General features: G+C 37.4%; 1 protein-coding gene across 12 annotated transcripts in view; it reads left to right on the top strand.

Moving 5' to 3' along the window:
- CCSER1 (coiled-coil serine rich protein 1) overlaps nt 1-16,635 on the top strand; it is a 633,522-nt gene that overhangs the window by 173,267 nt on the left and 443,620 nt on the right. For all 12 annotated transcript variants that reach the window (XR_010439885.1, XM_064711079.1, XM_064711082.1 and 9 more), the window contains one exon: nt 6,014-6,134. Coding sequence is in view for 11 of the 12 variants with exons in the window: in XM_064711079.1 (XP_064567149.1) it covers nt 6,014-6,134 (121 nt within the window). In the remaining variant the exon portion in view is untranslated. The remainder of the gene's footprint in view (nt 1-6,013; nt 6,135-16,635) is intronic.

Genomic DNA, 16,635 nt, shown 5'->3' with positions numbered 1-16,635 from the left:
CTATCTGATTATTTTAGGAGTTGGTGTTTCCATCACTTACCATGTCTGTAGGGTCGGTCCTTAGGTGATGAGGGCATACACTTTCATTCAGCATTCCATCATGCATGACCATTGAAAAATTACAGTTGAATTTCTTATGCATGATGTACAAATCACCAGACTCAAATTTTACTTGTGGCTCTTACTGTGTTATCACAATGTGGCTTGTGACAACGAACAAACTTAGGACCAAGGGTGCTGATAATCACTGCAGAACTGCTGGTGTGTAAGAGGAATTCCCTGACTCCTGCTTAGTGCTGCATTTTGTACCCTTCATGTTTGTGTGTAGCACAAAGCATATATGTGTGTGCAGCCTTTGTGTAAAAGAGCCATGAACCATAAGAACCTGATAGAAAGTAATTCATTTGCCTATAATGGGCCTGTAATTGTTGCTATTACAAAATTTCTGATTGTGACTGTGTTGTGTTTAAGAACCAGGCCTGTGGTTTTATTGCAAAATTATTACAGCAAACCCTTTGGGGACTGTGAGCATATACACGCATTCTCTTAAGTATTCACTTGGCCAATATTGTGAAATGTAGCTGTTTCTAGGGAACAAGGGGCTCTAGAAAAACTGTTGAACTAATAAAAACAGAGATTCATTTAGTTTCCTTTTTTCTCCAAAGACCATCGTAAAATCTAGGATCAAGCAGCAGGAAAATCAGGCTTTTTAATTATTATTTTTAATATTGAGCTTTTTCTAATATAAGTAGATGGGCAAAAATAGCTTTCACGTAAAGTACCTTGACCTTTTTTGTTCTTTCAAAGAGACTGAAAGTCTCCTTGGGCTTTAGGGTTTAATAACAAAGTAGTAAAAGACTTTATTGTGTTTCTGGGGCTGAGAAAGAGGGTATTGAACTGAATTCATACACTTAGTTTTGCTGAAGTGTTTCATGCAGGTATGTTTGGTGTTCATGGAGAGACAAATCAGAAGGCTGTTTTTTTTCTGAGCCCTCTGAGTGACCTAGGACTATCAGGGGCCATATCTGTGCAATGAGGAATGGATTAACATGGTGGTTAGTCACAGTTCTTCCTGGATGTACCAGAATTAATAGACTGGATTTCAAGATGTTCTCTTATATGCTATTTCTAATGTCAGCACCTTTCCTGGCAAAATAACTTCAGTTGCATGTTGTAAATGGCTTTTTTCTTTCCTCAGCTCTTCACTTGTTCTCATATACTGAAGGAATTTTCAGTGTATCCACTCTTCCTTTTTGGTTGGTTGATGTGTTTGTGGTTTGGGTTTAGTTAGCTTGTTTGTTTTAGCAAAAGCTCTGCTTTAAGTGTAACAGTTCTTTGTCTTGAATTTCCTTTGTCTGAGGAACCTGTATAGGGGTTTTTTACATATTTTACAGCTCTTGTTTTTTGTTCAGAGTACCTCAGAGGGTGACTCATCTCCTGAGCCTTTTCATGGCAGAGAGGTATTTAGGAAACCGTGTGCCAAAATCTTCTCAGTGCCTGCAATGAGAGTTGGTGTTCCAGAGTTATTAAAACATAATATCTGGCCTTCAGTAGTAAAAGGGATGTGGGATTGAATACTTGACATCCAGATGTTGCTCCCTCATGCTCTAGTCCCCTATCTCCTACAGTGGCAACTGACTGATCTTTCAGGATGAAGTATTTAGTACCTTCCATGCTCCTGGCTGCTTGCCTAGTGTTTTACCAAAGCAGAAGGATTTTTGGTATAAACCTGGATCTGTTTCCAGATTTGATCTGTCTCTTGAATGATGAGAGCTGATAATTTTAAATTTCATAGGCATAAATGTAAATACTTTGGATTGTCAGAATAAGTGCCCAGATTTCTGAAATCCAGAAATACTTCACTGTTTTTGCGTCCCTGTGTCATGATTCCCTTATGCTTCACTGCACACTGCGTATGAACATTTCCCTTCTGTTTTCTCTAAGCAGGTAGTACTTACTGCTAATTTCATCTTGCATCTTGTGTCAAGGGAGACTTTTTTTGATAGCAAGCAGTGATAACCAGATTTTCTTTCTCCTCAATTAAAAAAAACGGGGGGGGGGGGGGGAAGTGTGTACAAATAAGTGTTTGAAATAGATGATGTAAATGACATCCCTAGAGCTTAAAAATGTTTTTATTCTCTGGAGAAACACAGTCTATTCAGTAGCTGTTGAAGGCTTCCTACTGTGCTACTATTTAGGGAATTAAAAATTTTTCACTGGTTGGTTCAAATTAGAAGAAAAATGTTTAATTAGTCATTCTCATTGTTCTTGAAAGAAACAGCAAAGAAAAAAAAACCTAATGTTTTTCTTCTCCAGATGTAAAAATCTGTTTTGATAGTGAATGATGTTCTGGAACTGCCTAAACCAGCTAGGGTAAATCCAAGCCAGCACTCCTAGTGATAAATATATGGGGTACTTTTAAAACACTTGGCGATGGAAGAAAACAAGCTGCATGCATCATTAAACTGAAGGATCTGGGGAGAAACCGTGCGGCTTCAGAAGTAGTACAGATCTTTTATAATAGTAGTCTAGGAAGTTAAGAATGTTTGTTTTCCCTTTCTGTTGAGTATTCCTTTGCATGACTTGTAATTTGTAGGTAGTGTCTTTTGTTTCACTAAGAAAAATATGTTTCTATAATGATAACACATAGATATTCCTCTGGTTGTGTTATTTCACTACAATTATTAGCTTGTTCGTGTAATGGTTGAGTTGCGAATAAAGGACTGAAAAATACCATCTCACTTGCATGCAAATTACTGAAATTACTCAGTGTGTAAAACATTCTTAGAGACTAAATGTTAGTTTCTTTAAGAGACTGCTACAGGTAATCAAAATTGGCTGAGTTTTCCCCTTGTTGATAACTTGTACAGTTTTTTCTACCATTCTGCATCAGGAATAATATAGTAGGCTGAGACAGCTGATTACATTGGTGACTTTGCCAAACACTAACTCAGATGACTGAAAATTCTGCTTTCCTTACCAATTCATGTGGGAAGGCTAAACTTTTAAATTCTTGCAAGATGTTGAGGAACAAGTTTGACATGTGAGAGGATTTATGATTAAAAGGAGTGATCCCTTAGAGTAATTGTTTGTCTGATGTTTGTGATATTTTGGGGATTGAACAGATTTCAATTAATAAAGAGGACAATGCGTTGACATCATGAATGGTCTTTTTTGGGGTAACATAAGCCACTTGTAGATTAAAAAATGAAGTTGTAGAAATTAAGCTATGCTTAAGAGTTGAGTTTGAAATGTAAAATGCAAAAAGTCTTACTTTAAGTAAAAGTGTCTATCCCTGTCAGTGTCGAAGTTGAGAGTCCGCAATCAAACACGTTCTCATTATTTTAATGCAAGTTGTGAACAGATAGTAAGAGCATACACTCCAGTAGGTGAAAATTACTTGCTGCTGTGCCATCACTACTTCACGACATTTTAGTTAATTATACTGTCCCATAATGACTTATGATTGTGCACAGAGAGCTGAGATAAAAAGGAGGAATTGTAATGATTTTCAAAAGTGAGACCAAAGAGTGTTTCTGTCTAGAGTGGGGGGATAATGCAGTCACTGGATGACCACGGGATTTTTCTTCAGCAGTAAATTAGGGGATTATACAACTCATGTATAGCATTAATTATTAAACAAAAGCAATTTCACAGTTTTATTCATTCATGAAATTTCTGTGAAGAGTGGGAGACTTGCAGTGTCTTCTTTGTTACTCATGATTGCCTCTTTTCGTGTTTTTTTTTGTAACTGCTCTGATGGACAGTGCCTTATCTAAGCAAACCGTCTCCTGTGATGCTTGTCACCAGACCTTTTATGAGTTCTAAAGTAATAACTTGATACTCTGGTAATAATACAGGTCTTCTGAAGAAAAATGTGTATTTGCTTCATCCTTTATGTTCTGTTTTATCAATGTTTCTGGTTGAAACTCAGGTGCTGAATATCACTGGTGCACTATGACAAGCCTATTTTTGGCAATTCTTTGACTGTAAATAAAGATACAAAGTGATGTAAATGTTCTTGTTTGTACATAATCAGTTGCTGATTGTAATGAGAAAATACTGCTTTGTAAATTACTTGGTGCCTACCAAGCACAATTATGCTAGTAGATGATCTGCTGGTCACACATAATATAGTAGGATGTAAAATCACCAAAAATTCTATTTTTTCTTATGCTGTCTCTTTAGTTCAATGAATTTTGTATTAGTTTCATCTTAATCTGTTGTGCATCAAGCTATAAAAGAAATCTTACTTGCATGCCTGCAGTCAATGTAGCAAGTTCTCTTTGTGTATGACATTGTGTATGTCTTTTGAAGATGTGTGTCTGTGATAGTGACAAAGTATTGAGTAATGCTGGTTCCAAAGAAAAAAGGAAGGTAAAGTAAGATACTGGGCATCTTGGGTGGCTTAGCCGCTTAGCACAGTGTGCACATTAACACTGAAAACATAAACATAAACAATGCTGGACAGCATCAGATAAATTAAACACAATTACAAGCACTCCCCAAGAGGTTTTGTTCCTGACAGAGCTGCCTGTGCTCCAGCCAATTCTGCTGCTTGCTGAATGGCTCAGAACTGCTCAGAAAACAAAAAAGACCTTTGTAGAAATACCCAGCCCTGACCTGACCTGTTCCTCTTAGTGTTTCAGGGTGTTTGTGGAGCACCAGTGTGTCCTGTTGGGGTGTGCTGGGTTTGGGCTGAAGGTAGTTCATGCCCTCGGGGTAAAATGGCACAGTTAGCTGGTCTTGACGTAATCAGCTCAAGATGGGTGAAGTTTTACTCCAGTTTTGCTTCTTTTGTAAGAGGAGCATAGTCTATACCAAAGGTGTGTTGTCCGTGGGCAGTAAGGAGGCACGTGATTGTGGAGAACAGAATAATAATAAATCAATGTCACAGTTCAGTCTTCCCAGCTGTACCAATCTTGCATAAATGTATGTACTTGTGAAAAGTGTTTTTTCTGCTTTTGAATAGCTCAGAATTTGCCACAGTCATTCTGGATTTGCAGGCTGTGTTATTGGTTCTGTGGGCATTTGTTCACTCTTCATGAAAGAGTTCAGTATGTTATGAAATACTGTGTGTCTTTCTGTTTAAACATAGGCCTCCACCTTTCTTCTTGCTTGTATATAATACATTAAAGTAACAAATGTAAGATAAGAAGCTGTCATCTTTTGTACAATGAAACCAGCTCTTAATTCCAGCTTTCATTTATTTCATGCCTTGGCTGTAAGGGAAATCTATAGCTTCCAAATTAGTAGGAGTGGTCTCTGCTAAAAGGTGAATTACTAGTATAATGTATGTGTATGTATAATATATGTAATATGTATAATTGTTCAGAGATCAGAAGCTTTTTAATATTAATTTATTGGTTCTAATTGAGCCAAATGCTCAGCTCAAGTGTGTCATCATTCTTCTAGCTCTAAATACTAAGTTGTAACATTCAGCACAGTAATACAAATATAATTTTTATTAAAAGAAAGTATGAGCCAATATATCAGATATCCCTTCTAGACTGTTTAGATTTTGCCTTTTTGGAGTAAAGTGAGTCATAACAGTTAAAGGTGAAAAATAAATCACTAATTAGGTTTTCTTAAATCTATTTTCTTACAAAGTCTAAAAATTTTGAAGGTGGGAGGTTTGCCTGGAAACCACCCATTATTTTCAGCCTTATTTTCAGTCTGTGTTGAAAAAAAAACTAAGAAGTGAATCAAACTCTGATGTAATTTATGAAATGTGTTTTTAGGATTCAGACACACCAATGAGCTAGAGCAGATCTTGTGCTAGGTAAAACTTAGTGAACGATCAGTCAATGGCAAAAAATGTGCAAAGCAAGCACATTAGGAAACATGAAAAATAATGGCATTTTCATTGCATGTGATCACAGGGAAACCTGATTAAAACCTGATTAATTATTTGCATTTGTGTTTATCACAGTACGAATAGATTTCTTTTTTCTTTGCCTTTCAAGTGCAAACTGAGTTTACTGTTTAACACTGATACTTTTTATCTTTGCAGTGTGCCGGGAAGACTCATACCAGTCAATAGTGTCATGTGCTGCTGTAGTTCTCACCCCTGTGGAGACCACAGCGGAAACAAGAAAAAAAGAACAGATGATAATGCCTGATGTGTCCACACAGTGAGTTATTCAAATAACATGGTCTTTTACAAGTGCAATTTTAACACCAGGCCAGGTTCTTTCTCATGGATGTACACCCTCCTTTCTCTTTCATCTGAGCTTTCATAGGTGTTTCCAAAAGTAGAAATTGGCCTGAGGCTAAGCTGCTGCTCTTGTTCATTAGCCTACATTTTTTTTCCCAAGACTTTTGGCAATGACATATATAGAGGGAATGGGCCTTTATATGCCAAGAAACTGACTTTTAAAGAGGTTTAATAAGGTGATTCTTGTTGTTTAGATAGCCCTTTCATTCTTCCAAGTAGTTGATTTTTATAAAGAAGGTGATTTGTATATGCTCAGCTCATTTGCTATATTTCAACGTTTTCCAGTGACCCATTTTACCTCTGTGTGGCACAGGAGGCATCTTCAAAAGCATAGTAATGTGTTCTTCTAGGGAAATTTTGTTTACTTAATTACATTGTATTTTGGGATCTTGCATTAGATGAAAATCAGAGTGTGCAGTAACATTTGCCTTGCAATACCAGGCAGGATGGTTATTTCTTAATGACTGAGTCCTTGGAGAATAAAAATAATTTTGTTTTTATGAAAAGAAAGAAAACACAATTGTAAGGCTTTATCACAACACAAACTTGAGGTCTGTGCCTTTTCAAGTGTGGAAGGTATTAAAAATATGACAATGGATAACATCATTCCTGTTCATTTATGTTGAGTTTTCTGCTTCTCTTGATATGCACAATTTTAGTTTTAAAATTGTCTGTGGAGTCCTGGCTTGCATGCCTATTAGTGTAAGAAAATTAAAACATCCCCTCACATCCCCAAAATCCCTGAAACATCCTGGTGGATTAGAGTAGATTAGATGGGTTGTGATCTTGCTACAGATCTATGACTTACATCTATATCTGGCTGTGGTATCTTTTTCAATGTGGAAATAAACCTGTTTCATCTAGACTACCTGTATTTAAAATTTAACACGGTATGTTACCTACTGTCTGGGTATTACTGCAAGGGCCTTATGTTGGAAATGCTGTGGGCATGTAATTGTTGTAATGCTTCTGTTGTGTGGTTCTCTGAACACCAAGAGATTGGAAAGGCAATGGACTTTAAAACACTGTGCTGAAATTCAGAATAATCTTTCTGACTAGCTCAAAGCAGCATAGAACATTTTTTCTTGTCTTCACTAAAAGGGAAGCTCACACTGTTCTTTGCTTGGCTTTTTCATTTACTGTGATGAGGTTCTCTTATGAATTCAAAGTAAGAAACTCTGCTATCTGTTTAGCATGTGCTGAATGAAGTTACCTCCCAGATTTTTGGCATATTTTGGTTTTTATTTATTTTTTTAAAAAAACTTGATTAGTGTTCTCTTCTGAGAACACAGACATAACTTTTCCTCAGCACTCAGACGTCTCAGAAGCATGCTCTAACCCCTTCCACTCTTCCAATACTAATGTTTAAAAATACAACCTGGAATTCTATCAATGAGGAACAAGATTGTGCTTAAACAGATTAAATGTATTTGAATTTCTCCATATGAAACTGTATCAGTGCATAAGTGTCTTTAAGTCAACATTTCTGACAAGTAGATTTGAAATTAAACAGAACTATCTTGCTGGAAAAAGTTTGCAACTGGAATTTGGTAAATTTTGTAGAAACCTTCAAAGTAATTATAGGGAGATGAAAGCAGCCTCAGGAAAAGTCCCAGCATTATGAATGAAATATCAACATACTGGTCTTGCATTTCACCATGTGCTTTCTACATGCAGATAGCTTTCTTCATATCCAGTTAATGGAAGCAAAACAGGTCCTAATTCCTGTGTCTAAGTGTCATCTGTCTCCAGTGCAAATGTGCCCTTGGCATTTGTTGAGTTCCATTGACTGGATTGCAGACTCCATGTATGAACTGGTCTGCATGTGTGGATTATACTCAGTTCTTGTGGAAAACAACATTGATGCTTTGATTTTTATACTTATCTTTGTGTACCTATGTAGTTTGGACTTGTATGTCCAAAAGTTGTGCCTATCACAGAGGGCTGAGCAGTAGCCCGCCATTGAGGTCCTGCAGGGAGAAGTTTCTGCCTTCAGGCCCTTCAGAGACAGAGTATGTTCAGAATAACTAATGATTTCTAAAGCTACATAAGAAAGTCTGTAATTCAAACCAGACAAAATGCATATTAATGATAATAAAATGTTAAAGAGTTACAAATAGCTAAAAATAATTCTCTTGTGTGGCACAGTAAAATTACGTCCAAGACATTCAGGACACAAGAAGCTGTGAAAACTGGGCAGGGAAAAAAAAGAAAAAGCTTTTACTGCTACTCGTATAATATTTGATTAATGATGTTATTTTGTTTTAGAAAGAAACTGTTTAGTGGTTTTAAATAATGTATTTGCCTAATGTGGTTTTTTTTCTAAGTGGCAAATGGTGCCAGAAGTGGTAGCAGCAAATCTTAATGAGATTTTAAGTGTCTGTGATAAGTTCTTATCAGGATTGCAGGAGTGAAGGGCCAATTTCCCCCCCACTGTATTTTTTCTTGGAAGCTCAAACCATTTCATTGGGGAGTAATTTCATAGTGATACCCCGGTAATTGCTGACTTGTTGCTTGTGCACTGGGCAAAATTCCTACCTCAGTTATTACCAGGAATGGATTTGGCAAGAGGAAGAGCGTGCCTTTGTGGTTTTTGTCTTTCCTCTCCACAACAGGCATTGAGGCAGAAAAATCAATGGTCAGTGTGAGGTTAGGGTGACAAACAGGGAGTGTGAGCTCTTCCTTATTTTATTTTCTCAGCCCTCCACTTTGTCTAGGGTGTTGCATTACCTTTGCAATATTTTGTAGGAATACGAGCCTTAAAAAACTCTTGCTGTCATAATAGTTCAAGTTACTGAGGCCTCTTTGTGTTGCCGTAGTGATACACCAGTCAGTTGTTCTCAAAGGTGCCCAGATGCTAAAACAATTGGAACATTTTGAACAGTGAATTCTGCTTACAGAGTCCTAATTTTAGTCCTTCCTATCTGAATTGTAATATAAATAAATCAGCTGCTGGCATAGAGCAATGGCATGAGGAATCCTCACTTCAGTTTCAAGTTCTTACAAGGCAGCATGGGAGGGAATGCATGGCCCAGCAAACTGTGTGTTATGCTTTAAATTAACTTAGCTTTTGCTTCACTGAGCAAACTCTAGGGCTGAAAGGTCAGCTTACAAGGGGCAGTGTGGAAAAAGAAATGTCTAAAGACGCACGAGTCTTGGAGCAGACAAGGTTCTGCTGCTGTGTGCTATTCATAGGTAATCATGGAAAACCATTCATGTGCTACTAGAGCATGAAAGAAGTATAGTGAAGTTTAGGTGCCCCATTTTTTAATAAATTTGAAGTTTAGCTTATAGTTGTATACTTCATTTGATGTGTTTCTTTGGATATGACTGCCCTGCAGTTCAGAGTAGTGATGGCAACATGCAGCCCTCTGAGCTGGCTAATTTAAAGGTGGTTTGTGCATTAGTGCTTCAGCTGCTGTCATATTTCTGATTTTGATTTTCAGTTGAAGATACTATTTGCTGTTGAAGTGTTCTTAGAGCTACAGATCTTGTTATGTCATGAAGCAGACACAGTAATTTGACAGTTCTTTTTCATGCCATAAATATTTTCCTGAGTTTTAGGAGAGATTTACAGATGAAGAGCCTACAAAAATGATAGGATGAGTTCAATGTTTTTAAACTGAAAGAAGATAAATTCAGACTGGATCTAAGGAAGGAGGCTTTTACAGTGAGGATGGTGAAACACTGGAGCATGTTGCCCAGAGAAGTTGTGGATTCCCCATCCCTGGAAACATTTAAGGGGTGTTGGATGGGTCTCTGAGCAACCTGTTCTACCTGAAGGTGTCCCTGCTTGTTGCAGAAGGGTTGGATAAGATGGCCTTTAAAAGTTGCTTCCAACTCAAACACAGTCAGTGATTTTATTCTATGATTCTAAATGTCACTGATCATTTGACAGTTCTTCAGACTCTTAAGATCAAATTGGATTTTTTCTGGTAAATGCCTGAACGAGCCCATGTAGTGAATCTTTTCAATATTCTGTCTGTCCCAAAGCTGTTTCACTTGTATCTTGCAACTGTACTTACCTGAGCAAGGATCTTAAGTGTGAGATCAAATGCAGGAGAAAGCTTCTTGAAATCACAGTGACTACCTGGGTGCTTGCTGGTGGGAACAGGCTGCTAAGGGGGGAGTTAGAGCCCTAATGCCATTCTGTACTGCACTCTTCAGTGCAGATGCTAACCCAGGACTTTGGTACTGATACTGATTGGAATCTAACAAGATTTTGGTGCATGTATAGTCTGAATTTATTAGCTGCAGTAAGCATATTCCAAAATTTAGGAGGTTTTTTCCCTTTCTCAGAGTTTTAAGTTGTAGGTATATAATTGGCGCATCAGAAGACTGGTAATCTTTTTTGACTCTTGAAACCTTGCCTAATTCCTTTCAAAAGAAGTTCAAACCAAGCTGATTATTATTCTTCACTTAATCAGTTGTGGATTTCCTTTTCATTTTTTGTCAGTATTTTTTTTTTTTTTTGCATTTTGCTAAATCTGAAGGGAAGATCTTCTTTCCCCTCAAAGCAGTAGTGATCTTACATTACCTCTGTAATTTTTGATGCTTCTGTTATGATCCTGTTATTGAAAGATGGCTCTGCCTCAATGAAGGTGTAAACAAGGGGTTGAGGTGATACCAGCAATACATGTACATGCTTCTCCACAGTTTGCCAAAATGGGATCCCTTGTTTGGATGCATTACATAGGATGTGCCAGGCCTGGAGCCAGGCCACCCTGCCACTCTATCCTCCATGGCAAAGTCCTTCTGTGGCCTTAAAATCACATTTGCCGGTCTCAAACACCATTTACAGCCCTGCAGTGGTGATGTGAAGGGTGGTCTCTAAAGCAGCCAGGCTGTCAGGCAGTTGTGTCCACATCATGATTCTTGTCAGCTCTGGCAGTCCTTTCAAAAGGGCATCTTTCACTGGTGAGAAACAGGAATGCTTTTCACACTTGTTTGGAAAAGCAGATAAAAGATGGTTGTACTGTTTCAGTTTCTGGATGATGGGGACAATGGGCTATGGAAGCATGTGTCACCCTTTGGGTGAGAGAATGCAGAGGAGAATAGGGATGCCCAGTGTTGCTCTGGAATGACCATACTTTGAAAGCTGTGGTTCCAGCCCAGCTGAAAAACCTGAGACATCAGCTGGATTGCAGTATACTATCCAGAACTACATTTTAGTGATAACAGGTAGGAGAGGTAGCATTTATATCCATTTCTTTAAAGCAGATACTTTGAAATGGAGTAAACATGAACAGTGTGTTTATGCTGTCAGTGGTCTACTTTTACATTCTTTTATCTATTTTGCTAGTTAGTCTTTAAGCTCTATTTAGCGACCTGAAGGGGAACTGAAAATTTCTATTTTCTGTGTTGCCTGTCATAGTGTCCTTGTGCATCCTCTATTGCTTTTTGCACATAATGGGAAAAGAAATTATTCTGCTGTACTCATGTCTCCTTTGATATAGGAAACTTTTCAGAAAATATTAAAAATACAGTATTTACAGGTTTTTTTTTATTGTCTGCTAACTAGTTGAAAACTACTACCTGACAGCTCTTGTCTTGGCTGCTCAAATTGGTAACTTATTTCTTGTTTCTTTGAGGAACAACAGAGCAATAAACCAAACTCAATTGTTTGTATTTTTTCCCTGTGTCCAGCCACTGCAAAAATGCAAATGATTTTGTAAAATCAATTATAGGTAACAGTTGTGCAAAGGAAATATAATTGCACTGCAAAGTGAATATGGAAGAACCCTTTTATCTGGTTATAGAACAGGAGTATCATCAGTTCTAATGCTCCTTCTCAGTCATTGCAACCATGAGTTTATAGGTGAGATTGATGGGAAAGCAATCTACATATGTAATTTAAATATCTTAGGCAATTGTTTGCAGCCAAGGGATTTAGCAGTTCTGTACAGCTTAATTTGAGCATGGGTTGCAAATGTTGAATAAGCTGGGTTTTGAGAGCCACTAGCTAATTGCAGTTACTGTACTTGCTATTTTCAGTATTTTGTAGTTCAGCTCCTGTCTTTTCCTCCTGTGTGGTGGTGAATAATGCAGGAGGGAGGGGAATGATGGCAGTTTTCCTATGGAGGAAGAGTGCAACATAAATTTTATCTATAGCCCTGCCAAGGACTTTGCAAGTGATCCTTCCCAAGTGTAGTCATTGTTTGGAAAGCTTACATAACTGAGAATTACAAGTCAGACCACAAATACCAACTTAATTCCAAAGTGGCAGTCTCACACTTGGCAACCAAGAACTCTTCTAAACTGATGGCCTTGAGTAATCATTGCTAAATATTTTTGGTGAGTACATTTTAATTAGAACAATGAACCATAAGACGTAGTTTTGAATTTTAATTTTGGGCTGGGATTTTTGCTATATGATGAAATAGAAATTATATTTTATATATATCAAAACTCCTTAATATCTGGAACAGTTCTAAAAGGAGATGTAGTTCAAGTAAATAAAATCTTACCTGGTTCAATCAACCTTGAAGAGGATGGTTACTATAGGTAACGCAGGCAGAGATGTTTGAGACAGGTTTAGGCAATTGAAAATCAGTTATTTTTTCTGGACACCTCCACCTGAAGAGCTGCTGTTGTAAGTTGTAGTGTTAGTCACTCACAGCGTTTGTTATTCTAATAAAATTCCAGAGTTTTCCATTATCATACATGGCAGCTGCCTAAGCCCTGAAGAGCACACCCATCACCTGCTGGGATGACTGCAGAGCCACTCAGGACTGCAGTGGGGCATGCAGAAAATGACTCACTCATTGACTTTGGATTTAAGAGAGAAAATAGACTTCATTTTCGTCCAGCCTAAATTCATGTCCAATACAGAGACTCAGAACAAGCATTGTTATGCCCACAGTTTCAGCTGTTAAAGGATATCTACAGCTTTCATTTACCAGATAGTTATTCATAGGTGTGAAAGCACTTGATTTTGGGGCAGCACAGAGTCCCCAAAATAATGGCTTTACTGGATTTATGCTTCATTTCAAAAAGCCAATTTTTTTAGACAGTTGGAGTGACAAGTTAAATCATATACCAGTTTTTAAATTTGTATTTCAATAACAAATTCTTGTAATATCCTACATCAGTTGGGAAGGCAGTGTTAGCTCCTGTTGTTCAGGAGCCTGGTGTTGATGCCTGGTGTTGCCTAAAGAGAATTTGTTTGGAAGCTTTACTGAAGGAAGATGTTTTCAAGGTACAGAACTGAAGATTTGGGAGCAAGCCCACTTCACTCAAATGGGGAGAGTGACAGAAGTGCTAGCTGTGCCCATTTCATTCCTTTTTCTTGTTCATCCAAAGTCTTGAAAGTATACAAAAACTATTTTGCTGTAAAATTGGGGCAAATATTAAACTTCTTTTAGTCAAGCTTTCACTAACTTAAGTGCAAGTGCTCAGTCTTAGGAGCCACTCCAGAAACAGAATTATACTTTCTAGTCTGTAAAACCATAGGCTGTTGCTAAACTCTAACTGAAGATCTGTTTGACACCAGTGGCTGTATTTTGTCCTCTTGCAAGGAAATTAAGGCAGGTTTGGGTCTGTACCTTTGTGCACCAGAAACATCTGTCTGGGGTAGCATTATCTAAATGCTGAAAAGATGAGGGTGGGGTGGTGGGGAGGAGGGACCAGGAGAACATTTGTTTTTTAATTTAGAAGCCTGTGGTTTTTGTATTAAGGTACAGCCTCAATTCTTACAAATTAGATTTCAAAACATAATTGCCACATCAAATATGAAAATTAATTAACTATGTTATTACTTGTGAACAATTAAAACATCATAAAATGAAAATTATGAGGGAAATACACTTGTATGTGTAATGCTAGGATTGCAAAGTACTTTATTTGGTTAGACAAATGTATTGTAGATTAAAACTAGAAAAAACTGTTCAAGTGCGTAGCAGAAATGTATTTGTTTCACTTTCACAGTAATTCAATAATTTCTCTGAAGCATAACAAAGAATAGCATTTATTATTTCTTACTGTCATTGGAAGGTGGGGAAAGGAGGGATGTCATAGAAAAACTAGCTAGATTTGCATTTATAATTGCATGGTGTAACTCTTGGACTATTGTGCTATGCTGTTTCACAGCTCACTGTAGGATTCCACTGAAAGCATTATCAGGTAGTCTTTTGAATCTAATGGGTGAAAAATACTGGTATTGTTGTGGTGTTATTACTGCCTTATTGAGGGATTTCTAAACCAGGTGTTTTGCAGAACATTCCTGAAAACCCATCATCCTCTGCAGTAGCTATATTAGGGTTAGCTTTGTTAGGAAATACACTACTCTTGAGTCATATTATCATGACTCAAATAGGAATACCACTGCAGCAAATGTAAGTTAAATCAGCATACTGCTTAAAAGTATATAGACTGCTTCATGGTGCTTAAGGTTGAGAGATTACCTGCATCCTAGAGCAAGGGAATTATGTGAAGAAATAGCCATACCTGAATGCTATGTTTCACACACTATCAGGAGGAGTCAGCTTTTTATTCAACACAACTAAATGCAGAGGGATACTCCAGAAGTGTGCATAATCTAAATATTAGTATTTTTAAGAGCAGGGTTTGATCTGTTTTGCAGAGTAATTTAGAGATACTAGGGAAGGACAGAAATAATTTTAAGAAGGATCTCCTTATCCCCACCTCTAGCTCCAGATTTTGTTCTTATGTATTTTTTCCTGGAGGTAGCAGAGAAATAGAGCCAATATTCTTCTTTCTCTACTATATACGATTTTCAGTGTATCTGTGATATCTGTGAATAGCCCTGGGAGCAGTAATTTTAATAACCTATCAAAATCTATGTTTGCAGGGAGTATTGAATATGTTATTTTTACTTGCATGGATTTACTGATAGCAGAGGTGGAAGACCATAGCTTAAAAAGGACAAGTGGTGCTATTGTTCTTTCTTTAACTCCTCTTCACCCTCCTGTTTTTTACCAGTCAATACACTGGCGACCCTGGCCACCATATGGGATGTATAAAATGCCTACAGCGTTAAAAAAACAGTGAAAAGCAAGATGGGAAATGGGGTGGTAAGAAGCAGAGGAAATAAAAGTGAAAAGACTGTGCATCATCACTCTAGGACACACACAGCTTTGGTGCAGTTGGATTAAGACATAAATATGCAATTATATTGCAGTAGTGTTAAGCCATGAAGACAAAATATTGTACCAAATACTAGTGAATTTAAAAGAGCCAAATGCTGCAAAAACTATTTGTACAGTTATAAAGTGAGTACAAATGTAAGTTCTTCCTCCTGGGCTCCAGGAGCAGGATTAAGCTCTGTTATACTGAGGACATCAACGGGCCCAGCTGCTTTTTATCAGCAATAGCTGCAGTAGCCACCATCTAAAAAGATGTTTGTGAGGAAAGAATATTTTTTCGTTTTCTTTTCCTGTGCTGAAGCTCAAAGTATTTAATGTTCCTCCAGGTCCATTTACTAGTTCTTTGTGGATGTGGTAGGATTTCACTTCAATTGTTTTGTTTTGGTATTTTAATCCTCTCTTAATCATTACGTAAGGGAGTAGTATGTCGCTTTTGTTGCACATGAAAAAAATATTTGCTGCTGCTACATTGATTAAATGTGTAACAGCAGGTATTGCAGATATATCCACCTAATATTAATAATAATCCTGATTTAGAGCTTTCATCACAGCAGCCCACAGCATCAGCTTGTGTAAAGCTTTTATGAATGTCTTCAAAAAATAGAAGCGGGAAAAGAAAAAGAGGCCAATGCTTTCATTGTAAGTGTGAGGTGGCATTTTCAAAAGCAAGTAGATAATACATCAAAAGATGATAGGTTCCAACCCCTTTTTCCTCCCAGATCAGCTGTTTTATATGTTCAGTGCATCCCTCTAATCCCAAGAGAGTTTCTGTGATGAGCAATACAAGTAGGAGACAGATAGGAGTGAGCTACTGGGAAAAATCAAAGGAAGCACAGGCAGGGGGAAGAGGGAGGTAACTTTGAGGTAAACTCCCCCATGTTTTAATTAGTCAAGCTTACAAACTATACTCTTGATAAAACTCTTTATCTGTCTGTTTGTTCATTTGTTTCTGCAGAAAGCCTATAGAGTATTCATCCAAAAATATGGTAATGTTCCTCCAATTCTTGTAGCCATTTTCTACTCCATCCCCAACCCTTTATTCAGACTTTTTAATACTGATTTTTCAGGAGCATTCCATCCTCACTTCCAGTTACTATGTCCTTTTGTAAAATTGACATATTTATAATTTTAATATGTGCCCAGATTGCTGCTTTAGAACATAGAAAGTTAACAGGGCTCATCTCTCCTGGCAGCCATAGGTGCAAAGGGACAGATACCTCAAGTCAGAGCCATGAAGAAAGCTGGAATATACATTATGAGAACCAAGAATGAAAAGCATTGTTTTATTTTAGAGCACATTTCTTGATGTTTTGA

Source organism: Zonotrichia leucophrys, chromosome 4 (assembly GCF_028769735.1).
Source record: "Zonotrichia leucophrys gambelii isolate GWCS_2022_RI chromosome 4, RI_Zleu_2.0, whole genome shotgun sequence".
In the NCBI taxonomy this organism is placed as follows: Eukaryota; Metazoa; Chordata; class Aves; order Passeriformes; family Passerellidae; genus Zonotrichia; species Zonotrichia leucophrys.
This window is presented reverse-complemented; position numbering and strand designations above follow the sequence as displayed.